The following is a 13,296-nucleotide window of genomic DNA, read 5'->3' on the forward strand; positions in this document are numbered from 1 at the left end:
TCTTATAACTGCATTTGTTGTTTGCTTTATTTACTCAGCATATAAATTGCCTAAGCTGATCCTGAGTAAGTAAGTGGTGCTGAGTTAGAAGCTGACCTCCAAGAGTGTCAATTCCTAACTCTCAAGGAAACAACTTTGGTCAACATCTGACTAAAGCTGTCCTGTGATATATCTCACCAAGCTGACCAAAGGCTGAGTTAATAAACTCTCAAAATAACTTCTGGTCAGGTCAATTAAAACAAGAAAAAGTTATACTAGTTGCTAACCCCCCCCCCCCCCTTGGAACTAATTATCAGGGACCAACACCACCATCCTCATTACGCAACCATCTCTCACTCCACACATTTATTGATTGACCGTTTCCAATTTTCCATCTGATTCCTTCTCTAATGATTAGTTGAGAACTCCAGATACTTCGCTATATAAAACTTGGTGAATGCCCCAATGAGACCCCCCATAAAATCCCCTTTTGGATAATATTTAGCTTTGAAACTTTACTAATATATAGCATGAAGTTTGTATTCGATTTCTCTATTGATATAGCATGAATTTAGATGATGTATATGCTTTCTGTTCATTATTAATATATTTTTTCCCAAGAAATGAACATGTGCTTTTATATTTATGTAGACCAGTAATATTCATCTGTTAAGGGCCTCGAGTCGTTTAAGTTAGATTTTGAGTTCGAATACTAGCGTACCTAAAAAGTTTTAATTGGGAGAGGACCTTAATGACCATAGCCCTATAGATTCGTTCCCATGGCCTAGTATACTGCGATGTGTGATTTGATCGAAATTCTGGAACCCATAGCGTAGTAACCAGACAGAGGGGTACTATAGGGCTTAGAACAGTAGGATAACTCCGTAACCGGCCTAAATCTCTTACACCAGAAGAAGAACCCGAGGGAAACTATAAGGCTTATACAAACTTCACTAACCCTGCCTTCGGCATCCCCCTCCTTCAGGGGATGCAGCAAGACTATGTTCTTATCGGAGTTTGAACACCTCATGTACCTCATGTTGGAATGTCTGCACCTCTTTCTATTTTGAGACGACCACAAAAGGAACTGCAATGATCTTGAATAGGAATCCTACGACGATAGATAGAATCCCCATAAAAGTACCACTAGATTCTCATTATGAACTGAGCGGTGCTAGTGTTTTTACAAGAAATCTCTAGTCAACCTTCCTGCAAAAATCTCTTCTTAACATCAAACATGCTGATGGTGTCGGCCTTTCTTAAAGAAAATAGCGGAAAACCTTACCATCTGCTCAAGGCTCACCGGGAAGATCCATTTCGCTTTCTCGTCCAACCTGCAAGTAACCGAAAAAAAGTGCATTGCCCCGTAAGAGATTGATGGAAGGAAGTAGGGATTTGACAAAGCAGGTGGACAAAGGGCTTGTTAAAATCGGTTGTTACAGGCTCCTAGTAAAAAAAAAATAGAGTTAGTTACAGTTTAATCATGTATGAATTAAATATTTACACAAGTCTCAAGTACTTTTTTTTCCTAGAAAGTGATATTCATTAAACGAAAGAAAGCCGACAGAGGGAAAATCTCTGCTTACAAAACTGCTTTGGCTCGAAGCCAATTGGTACAAAGAAAATCATCTAAACACACTGAATCAAAAACAAGGGCTTGTTTAGCTACTAAGTGAGCTGCCCAGTTACAATTCCTCCTAACTAGAACAAAGGTACAGCTAGGAATAACGGCAGATAAACGCTCAATATCCTCGACCAAAGTTAAGATAGAGCTTGGTTTTTCATTGATTCTGTAGTTGAGCGAATCGATTAGCTGCTTCGAATCCCCTTCCAAAATAACTTGAGTGACTAAAAAGAAAATTTCTAGTTATGTCAAATGTTTACAGTTGAAAATTGTCTAGCCAAGAACGATGGAATTTTTTTTTTATTTTTTTTGCAAAATAAGTTACTGAATTTGACAAAATAAAAAATAAAACTATGAAATTATGATAGGATGATAAATATTGATAGATGAATTAGTTAATTGTAAAATAAAATTTAAATTTGATTGTTGATGTAATTTATAATAAAAAAAAATATAAAGGCCCGCATATCTATTTTTTCTAAATATATCTAGAATGAAGATTCAAGATATTTACTGATTCACCATTAGAGTTAGGTTTATTATAATCTTATGGTGAAGATTTAATAAGTCTAAATTTAACGGTGATTGACTAAATTTATTTGGCCATTAAGATCCATGTAAACACTGCTGATGATCATAATATTAGATTGATTAATATAAAAATCACCTATTTTGAATTTAAAAATAAATAAAAAATTATAGTTAAATTATTTATCACCAGATCTGAGTTTAAATCAATTTTTTTAAATTAAAATGAAGCATTATTTAGGCCATAAAAACACCGAAAAAACAGTTAATCCACATTAACTGAGAACCTTAAAAGAATAACTAACTTATTTACTTAAACAAAAGAGAGCTCCTTTAATTTGTTTTTCTTGAGGTTTCTTATTAGATTAAATAAACAAACAAACAGATAAATAATTAGAAAAAAAAAAAGTGTTTGAATATAATTAATATAGTTTGTAGAAATGGCAACAGAGACAGAATCATCTGCATTTCCTGCTGCTGATGTTGAAAAAGAATTAGATCCAAGCAAGAATAAAGATTTTGAAACTGATTCTGTTTCTTCTGATATTGATGCTACCAAAGAAATCAAGGTAATTTCTTTTTCTCCCACCTCTTAAATACATGCTACAATGTAAAAAATACCCTTTTTTAGAGTCGGATCCAGGGGTCGGGAAAGGGAGCCCGTTTGGCTACTTGCTGTTTGCTGTTCCTGTTTGCTGTTTGTCTTTGGAAAAAACTGTCTATCCAATAAGTAGGGTTTTTGTGCTTTTGTAAAAAGCTACTTTTCGGGTGTAAAAGACAAACAGGAGATGTCTAACCAAACACCTAAAACTCTGCCTTTTAAAATGAAAAGGCAAACAAGAGGTGAAAAGTAGGTAACCAAACACCCCATGAGCACTCACTTGTTGTCGAAAACTTTATTAAAGTTGTGTATGGAAATTTAATTTTTTAGAAGGCGGCGTGAAAATATTTTCACCAATAAAAAATCGTCGCAAATAAATGGTAGGTATTCGTAATTTATCACGGAATTCTTCGACCCAATTTGGGTGGGAATAAATCTCTGACAGAAAGAAATATGTGGTCGGTATGCGGTACCAACGACTCTTTTACCAGTGGAATCTAATCCTTAGTAATCTGTCAAAAATGACCATTACGACGGAAATTGGTGGGTAAAACGCGTTTTTCTTGTAGCGTGTCAATCAATGTTGGATCCATCACTGTAAATATTATAGTAAAAATACATATTTAAGCTCCTAATCAATTTAATTTTTATTGATTTAAGTCCTTGATTCTTTAAATGGATACATTAAATCATGATAAATTATTTTTTAACGCATTAAAATAATTGATTAGAGCTTAATGTATCAATTTGAAAAATTAAGGGCTTAATTAATTAGGGCTCAAATATACTATTTTACCAATATTATATGTATCAACAACTATCTATATAGAATAAGGGACTAAATATTGAAATTTACAGATTTCAAATATAATCATGTGGTTTTGTCGATTTTTAGATGAGTGTGCGTAATTTTATTTATTTATTTTAATTTTTTTTTTGCAAAAAAAGAACTGAGATCATCACGATTATCAAACACTTTTTCAGTTTGACAGTTGATGATCTCAAAATATTACATTAAGAAAATTATTAGATCTAGGAATTATAATTAATTATTATAAGAATACAGTCATAAAATTATGGTGTGATTGTTTACACCTAGAGATTTATAATTATTATTGGTATTGTTGGTACATCTTTTGAGATTTTAATTTCGTTAATTTTTTTAATACAAAAATTATTTTAAGGTCCTTTTTGTATCTAGATGTGTGTTGCGATTTTTTTTAGGTCTAAAATTATTTCCGTAATCGTTGCATCTTTTAAAATTTAATTTCTGTATTATTATTATTATTATTTTGGGTAAACTTCAAATAAAACCCCTATGATTTCACTAATTTTCAGATAAAGGACTGTGGTTTACTTTTTATCAAAACGAGGATTGAGGTTTCGCACTTTTAATAATGCTATTAAAACCATCTTTAACGACCTGAAAATGAAAATTTTCAAGAATTAAAGTTGTTCAATGTCATATTTTCTATGAAACTACATTTTCGATTTTAGAAAATCATCTTTTTTGGAACTTTCTCTCTCTAAACATTAACTTTCTCTCTCTTTACCAAACATCATCTAAATAATCTCGAAATAAAAAAGTTGAAGAATTAAAGTTGTTTAGAATATTAGTAGTTCTTAAAATATGTCATTTTTGAAGTCGTCAAAGGTGATTTTAATAGTATCAATCGAAAAAGTCCTTATTTTGCTAAAATTGAAAACCTCAGTCCTCGTTTTGACAAAAAGTAAACCACAGTCCTTTATCTGAAAATTAGTGAAGCCACAGGGGTTTTATTTGAAATTTACCCTATTATTTTAGATATTACTTTTAAAATTTTATTTGAAATTATAATGTAATGATCATATAAAATTGATATGTAGGAAAGAGATGCAGTAATAAAAAAGAAGAAAGAAGTGGAAAAAAAGAATAACATGCAATCACTGAGAACAACCTTCATTGTTTCTGCTGTCATTCTTGCTCTGGCTGCTGCTGCTATGGCTATTACCAACAAATTGAAACAACAAAATAAATAAATATATTATTATTATGTAAATTTTTTTTTCTTCTAATTTTTCCCTTTTTTGCTTCATTTTTTTTTAGCTTTTTTTTAATATATATATAATTATGGGAGTTTTGAATTTCCCATTTTAATACTGCAATCAATTTGTTACAACTTTTTTGTAGTTTAAATGTAATAATAATAATAATCAAGTTAATGCATTAATTTATCTTTTACGGGGCGTTTGGTTAGGGATAAAGAAAAAGGTTGGGATATGGACAAGGATAAATGGTTGAGATAAGGATAAAAATATGATAGTCGAGAATTATTATTCAATGTTTGGTACGTGGGATAGGGATATGAATAAAATAATACATTTTACTATTTTAACCCTATTTAAACTACATAACATTAATTTGAGGGATAAGATGGACTTTTCCATCCTATTAAAATCGCAGGAGCTTATCCCACTTCCTTATACCACCCCCCTCCTGTGTATAGGATTTGAGGGATAAGAAGTTAATCCCTCACGTGTCTCGCTCTTCAATCTCCCAAACAAACACGAGATAACTTATTTCGTGTTTTTTTATCCCTATCCCACATCTTATATCTCTTCTAACAAACACCCCGTTAAGGTTAGCATCCAATTTCTAAATAACCAAATTGAGAGTTAGCTTCTTGTTATTTTTTTTATTGAGACATTATCTTTTTTTTTTGTATATTTATATAAATTAATTTTTATATTTTATATTTTTATATTTAATAGTTTTTTATTTGAAATTGTAAATTGGGTTAATACATATATGTTATTGTATTTATCTGTTTTTTTTTTGTCACATATGCCCATATATCAAATAAACATTCAAATATGTCATCGTAATTATTAACAACAGACAAATATACATTTATTTGAACGGTAAGCTTCTTTGACATAATTCTGTTAGTCTAGTCATCACACTACTATAAGGGTATATTTTTCTATCATTAACAATTACGAGGACATATTTGACTGTTTATTTGATATATGACATATTTGACTGTTTATTTGATATATGGCATATTTGAAAAATATGAAGATATATTTGACTGTTTATTTGATATAGGCGTATATGTGACAACACGGACATATACAATGGCATATATGTGTATTACCCTTTGTAAATTGTTAAAAAGATAAGGTCTTGTTCTTATCGTTTTTTAGACTTACATATTTATCTATCATTTTTAGGCAAGAATAATTTTTTGGGAAAATTACATAGAAATTCATCTTTTAAAAACTATTTACCACTGTGTCAAGTCATAATTTTGGATTATATCAAACTAGTAAAATCATTACTTTTAATATATTTTAAGGATTAGAATTTATAAATTAAAAGTCTAGAATATATTTTTTAGGGTTTATGATTTATGAATTGGAGTCCAGAATTTTTAAATTATGGTTTAAAATCATAATATATAGAGAATAATGACATATTAAGGATTAAGTTTGGTAATATGACTTAGTTGTAATTTTATACTTAATTATGATATTCATGTAATTGACCCTAATTTTTTTCCCTACCTATGAGAAATTTTGAATAGACTAATTTTAATTTAACCTATTATATAACTATTCGTTGGATTTTCATATATCAATTATGTCTATAATGTTTACTATGCGACTAATACAGTTACAAAAAAAAAAAAAAACCCTAAAAAAATGTCAACAATTAAATTTGCCATGTATAAATTAATCACAAAAACATGTTTAAAATATTTATTACATTATTAATATAGTTACAAACGACATGCCAAAATGCACGAAAATGCTTTAGTTTATTGATAAACTTGTTTGAAATGTCTGATGGAAAGTCAAATTAGCCTGATCAAATTTTCTATCAAATAAGGATGAATTCGATCTTGCTTGAAAATGTTAAACGTACAATTTAACAATCTCGTATATTAGGGATAAATATGCAGTTCACTTAAAACGATAGGGGCAAACTTAGATTTTATTCTATTAAAAACAAATAGACGAGCATTTTGCAGATGTTAATAGTATCTTGTTTGAATATAGATGTGAAATAAGTATTTTCAAATAACACGGTTGTATATAGATATATTCACAGGACCAGATATCTGATCAATCATGCGTCTAATGTTTTAGACTTAGACAAGAAAAAATAATTTAGACAAACTGTTAAACCCTACTTATATATAAGGTGGAACTGGATTTATAAAAAATAGTGCGTAGACTAGTCCATTCTATTAATATTAATTATTAAATTTATATATTAAATATTTAATTTTAAATAAAAATATTAATTAAAAATGATATATATATCTACATTAATTAGGTGGGCTTATTGGGCTTTAGATTTTATTTTGATGTGAACAAAATTCATCTCAGCCCGATCCGAGTTCGTCTAAAATAATGATGCTTAGCAGAACTTGGGCTTAATATTTTTAGTAAAGGCAAGTCTTCCCCTGCCAATTTATTTAGCAAGAGGCCGCTCTTAAGACTCGAACCCGTGACCACTTGATCACACGACAACAATGTTTACCGTTGCGCCAAGGTTGATTACCGATAAAAAATTATTATAATAAGTTAAAAACTTATTAAAATTAAAAAAAATTGTATAATAAATATTTAATGAAAACGAAACAAAGAAATTAATAATATATTAGTTGTAAACTAGTTTTAGACCCGTGCAAAGCACGGTTTTTTATTTAATTTTATCATCATGTGTAGATGTGTGTTAAGCGATTTCCGCAAGTGCACGGTTTCGCTTGTAGTAATAAAAAAATATCGATCCCACATGGAACGTTTTGATAATAAAAACTTATAATTCTGATTAAATTCGTTTTCTCGAGGTTAATAGAAAAATCGTTAAATGGTTTAAAGAGTATGGATTCTGATTCAAATTTTGGTTATAGTTAAGATTACAATTTATAAAAATTATGTTTAGATTAAAGTTAATTCCAATGCTTATTTATACTAAGCAAAAACACAACTTATAACTTTGATTTGTTTAGAAAGATGTAACAAATTACCAATTAATTCAATTTACAGGAATTGAACTGTAATCAATCTTTCCTTCTCGGCCTAAGACTGAAAATCTTAATCAAATTTGGAATCTAAATTCGATTATTTGGATTAACGCAATGACCAAATATAAGTCCGAATTTGCTTAAGTGTTCAACAAAGTTTGTATGGGAAATACCAAATTTGTTTATAAATGTTTTGCATGAAAACACCAATTAGATTACTTAAAGAATATCACATAGATCAAACTTTAAATAAACAACAGTAAAAATGGAATTGTATTGAAAAGATATTTTATTAGTTTGAATTGAAACGTCACAAGTTAACAGAGAATAAGAAGCTTGGATAACAATTTAACTAATTGAGTTCCGGATTGTCAATCCATTACTCAACTTTGTAGGTTCGTCAGACCCTGGGGCGCCTCCTACACTGGTTCCTCTCATTGAATCCTCGAAATAGCACCTACTCGGTCACTACAGAGCATAAACTCATCTTCGAAGAAAACTCTAACGTAAACTATAAAATATGTATCTTGTATCTAACTATTTGTACAACTTGTATACCAAGTATGTTTCTAACAAAATTATAAAACTAGAAAATTCAACATAGAATTCTGAAAATCTCCTCTATTTATATTTGTTCAAGAAGTGTGTTGAAGGGACGTATCTATTAGTGAAGAGTCGCCTCTATCCAGATGAAAGGATGCGTCACTTGGAATTTGAAACATATAAAATATGTTGAATTAAGTTGTTGTTCATGTAGAGATTCCTAAAATCTCTGTCGCGGCTTAGGGAGCAAGGAGGAATGGACTGATTAACGCATTACTGGTGCTACCAGACGCGTGTCGCGATCGAGATTTACAGAATCTCGGTCGTGACAGAGAGTTGATATTACTTCCTTTGTTTCATTTGCTGAATCTCTGGCGCGGCTTCTGAATCTCGTACGCGTCTTTCACTGAAAACTTGATTTCTTACTCATTTTTGCTCCATTTTAGCTCATATTTGGATTTTTCCAAATAATTAACACCTTGCATACAAGTAACAAATACCAACGTAAAATCGTTCCAAAATAATATAATTAACATATTTTTCACATGAAATTGACATATTTATGCATGTTATTTTAGGTATATTTTGGGCTTATCAAATCTCCTACGCTTAATGTCACATCCGTATCCTTAATTTTAGTTATTATACCCTAATATTAGGTTACATTATATTTGTTTATTGATTGGAGAGTTAATTAGATATTATGGACATAGTTTGGAGTCCAATCTCATATAATAAGTGTAAAATTAAAAGTTCAGGGTACGTTTTAAAAGAAGTTAAAGTTTAGAGGGACCGAAAGGGGGATTTTTCCTTATTGGGAACATAAATCACAACTTTCTAAATACGCATTTACGGATATCTAAGTATAACAAGAAACAAAAAAATCATAATTTCAATTTCTTATTTCTTTTTCACCTCCTCCATCTTCCTCTCCATTGATCACAAACTACCTAGCTTCAATGATCTTATGATATCCGGAGTTTGCGTGGTCCGATTGAGCCGAAATTTTTAGAGTAGGTTATAGACATCCTAATACACATTATGGTTGGTATGATTTTGATTTGGAGATTCCTACATGGGGTTCGACCTAGACAGATTATAGTGGTGGATTTGAAGTTTTAATGTGTTTTTCTCTCAATTATTGCTAAAGTAAGTAACTATCAACTACCCTTTTGAGTTTTTATGTATATATATGTATATATCACTCTATGTTTTTCCAGAAATTAAATTTTTGCGGTGATTTTTACCATGCATTTGATTAATTGGAGTTTTTATGCTTTAGTTTTTAACATGAGCTTAAAGTTAAATTCAAGTAATTATATATGTATTTGCATGCCAATTTCAACCTATAATATATATTTATGTATACATGATTTGAGTTTTGTTTTGGTGAACTTAGTATATTTGATTAATATTTGTGTAAGATTTGATATTTTGAAGAGAAGAATTTAAAGGAAAGTGTATTGAGAAACTTTATTGATAATTGATTTGTGAACAAAGGTATATGTATATGTATTAACACTACAAAAAAATACCCCTGTACCAACACTTTTGTAAATGCACTTTTAAAAAGTGTCACTACAAAAATCTAGTATTACACCTCTACAACTAGTTTTTTTTTTTTTTTTACATTCCTTCCAGTTACTTGTTCTGAAACCTAAATAATGTATAAGGGCCATTACATTTATCCTACATTTCACTCATTTTTGGCCCATCAGAGAGCAAAAGATTAAGTGCTTCACTTCAGATAACAAGGGCAACACCACGATTGAGATAAATTGAGCCACGTGATTTTTGCTATTCCGCTGGTTGATGAAACGAATACATCCCAATCGATCTCCTTAGCCTTCTCCCTCACCACTCCCCCGATCTTCTCCCTACACTCTTCTCAGCCTTCCCGCTCCTCCGATCTACACTCCCATGTCGCTCAGCTCCAGGTATTTTCACTCGCTTTCTGATTCAACTTATCACAAGCATTTTGGCGTTTTACAAGGATAATGGATTCTGTTTATTTGTTCCTTCTGTGATGAGAGTTTGATTTTTGGGTTTTGAATTTCTTTCTACTGGTGTTAGGTTTTAACTAATTTTTGCTTGGTATGCGAGAAAAGGAGGTGATAGTGATAATTAGGGTATGGTGTTCAGCCCTAATTCGTGAGAGTTATGGGTTGTTGAAAACATTACAGAGCTTTGCCAATGATCCTATCAGTCGCATTTTCCAGGTTAGGGTTAGGAAATGGAAGGTTTTGAATTGTGAAAGAGAAAAAGTGAAATGGAGCTTTATGAGTGAGTGAGTGAGTGAGAAAATAGAAATTGTGATAATTAGGGCATTTCACTTCATTTCAAGCAGGAAAGGCATGATCAAGGAGAGGTTAGGGAGAGTTATGGCTCTATTCACTATCAAATAAATACCAATGTTTTGTTTATAATTTTTGAAGTGTGTTCTTCTGTTATCTAGCCAGATATGAGTTGACTATTTAATGTTATTGGAAAATATGTTGTGTGGAATTAATCTCATTGAGAAAGCTAGTGAATGTGTTGTTGCTTTTGTTTTCACAGATGCAAGAGAATTTGGATAATTTGAAGTGCATGGTCCCAATATCCATTTCTTTATTGATTCCCATACTCAACATCCAATGTGAGTTGGTTCTTAGTCTTTTGACTAGCGGAGAAGCCTTCTGAATGGGCTGACAGGTGATCGGGTCATGCAGATGTACCCTTGATGAAGATTACATCTTGGGTGCTAAACATAGGTTCATGTGGGTGGATGCCCCTGAAAAACTTGAGGCAAGGTCTCATTTGCACTTATATTGTGGAACACCACCGTTGGGAGTGAACCATTGTCACTCACTATGCTGATTGGTCTGTGTATACAGATGAGGAGTGAAGAACTCGATATATTCCTCAGTTTGGACCGGAGTTCACTACTCTGGATGATTATAAACGCAAGATGCTTCTATCAAAGTCGGCTCTTGAGAGGACAACAGAGGAGCAGAGAGACCAAGCTTCAGGGAGCATAGAGATGGAGGAGTAGTCTTTTTTACTCAAATCTTATTTATTTGATTTTTTTTTAAAATTCTCTTGAGGTGAGATATCTATTGATTCAAACATTTCATCGTATATACAGCTTCTAACTGTTCAACTCAAACAAAACACTTGGCAAATATACATTGAATTGTTTATTGCTCAGATTCCTAACCACTGTCACTGAAGTGCGCCTTTATAGGTTTTCATGTTTCAGCTATTTTATTTCCTCACTTTTGTTCCCAGAATCTTCAAATGAATGCCTTTTACGGGTTTTCACTCATTGGGGAAGTCCCTTATTGTTGCATAGGTCGTCCTTTGCGGATTTTCAACCTATCAGGATTTTTTTTTTCATTTTTTTTTTGCATTTTTTATGAGAAAGATTTCTTGGCTTCACTGAGGGTGATTGTCTTCCCGAACTTGTGGTCATCCTTGTCTTCACTTAAATGCAATCTTGATCTTGCCTTGAAATTTCCAGTTGGATATGAACTTCTGAGAGCATGATTGATACACTCCAGATTTTCTTCCTTGACTAAAGTGAGCTTTTCTTGAAGGCTTGATTAGCCATTTGTGTAGCACTATTGATTTTTTTTCCTAAAGCCACTTAGTTGACTGTGTTGACTTTTAATCTCATTCGAATTCTGAAGGATCTTCTACCAAGATGGCTTTGGATGACTTCATCGTCATGGATTTGGATCGTGTCATTCCTCATGGAATAAGGTCATTCGTCATCTATGGATCGGTTGATTCTTCGTGCTTCAATCTGAATGGTGTATCCAGGTAACTGTGTCCTTTTTAGAATTAGAGATGACCTTCTCACTGAAATCTTGGCGATTGGAAACGGTATGATTTCGTCTTGTTATCCTCTTCTTCATTGAGCTCTGTTAATTGTTGCTCGACCTTCTTTGTGTGAAAGTAGGTTAGAAGTCTTTGCTTGATGAATTTAGGTATGGCTTATCGCTGCAAAGCCAAAGAAACCCTTCCCATGATTTATTTTATTTATTCACTCCATTAATTTTCTCTCTTCAGTGGTTAAGTTCTGAGCAATAAGTATATTTTTAAGACTTTCACCCGTGCCATGATAACAAAGGAAGTGTTTCAAATGAGTGAATGTCAAATGCTGATATGTGGGGCAGATGAGAATCTACAAAATTATCAATATCACGCAAAAAACAGAATTTTATTGAAATCAAAAGAGTAATTCACGATGTCTTATTGAACAAAAACAAAGATAAAAGATACAGACTAAAAATGCAATCCTTCGTTCTCATGTTGCTTCAAGGAGCTTTAGGTGCCTCTGCTTCATTAGTGTCCTCAATCTCGAGGACTTCTTCTTCAGCTCTTTCTGATCCATTATGGATTTCCATGGGAGGGTCTGTGCTTACACATACTTTGTTGAAAATATCAAGCACCATTTCCAGTTGCCCTTCAGTCAATTTCTGCATGATCTGGCATATCCAATCACCTTCCTCTATCAAAGCTCCATTAGCTGGTGGAATAATATCATCTTTAAAGGAATTGAGGACCTCTTCTTCTGTTACCCCTGAGCTTATCAATGAAACAGAATGAGCAGGGAAAAGATTCCTCTTAATAGGGGGTTTGGAGATTTCCTGAAGAGTGACCCTTCCTTCATCCAATATGTCTTGTATCTCATGCTTGAGGCGGGAGCAGTTGTCTGTTCTATGTCCAAATGCTTGATGGAAGTCACAATAGCCCCTAGCCCCTTGTAAAAGTACTGCCCGAAAGTCAACTGGGGTAAGCAGTTGCAATAAGTTCTGCTTTTCCAGTCTTTTCAAAACTTCAGACAAGGGCTAGTTGAGAGCTACAAATTTCCTCTTATTAGAAGGTACTGCATTGGCAAGGTTTGTGACTTTCTCCTTACCTTTGTGACTCATGCACTCCATGTCAGGGTGCACTATACGTGCCCATTCACATAATTCTTTGAAACTTGGTATGTAAGCATGTTGAATGACATTCTTAATGAA

The 13,296-nt window shown here is 32.1% G+C and overlaps 1 protein-coding gene across 1 annotated transcript; it reads left to right on the plus strand.

Annotated features, from left to right (window-relative positions):
* The first annotated feature begins 2,571 nt into the window (after nt 1–2,571).
* On the plus strand, nt 2,572–4,751 carry LOC136208771 (uncharacterized). The gene is made up of 2 exons (XM_065999963.1): nt 2,572–2,700; nt 4,599–4,751. Exons 1-2 carry the CDS (start codon nt 2,572–2,574, stop codon nt 4,749–4,751), a joined length of 282 nt encoding a protein of 93 aa, XP_065856035.1.
* Nucleotides 4,752–13,296: the final 8,545 nt, after the last annotated feature.

Source organism: Euphorbia lathyris, chromosome 10, assembly GCF_963576675.1.
Source record: "Euphorbia lathyris chromosome 10, ddEupLath1.1, whole genome shotgun sequence".
In the NCBI taxonomy this organism is placed as follows: Eukaryota; Viridiplantae; Streptophyta; class Magnoliopsida; order Malpighiales; family Euphorbiaceae; genus Euphorbia; species Euphorbia lathyris.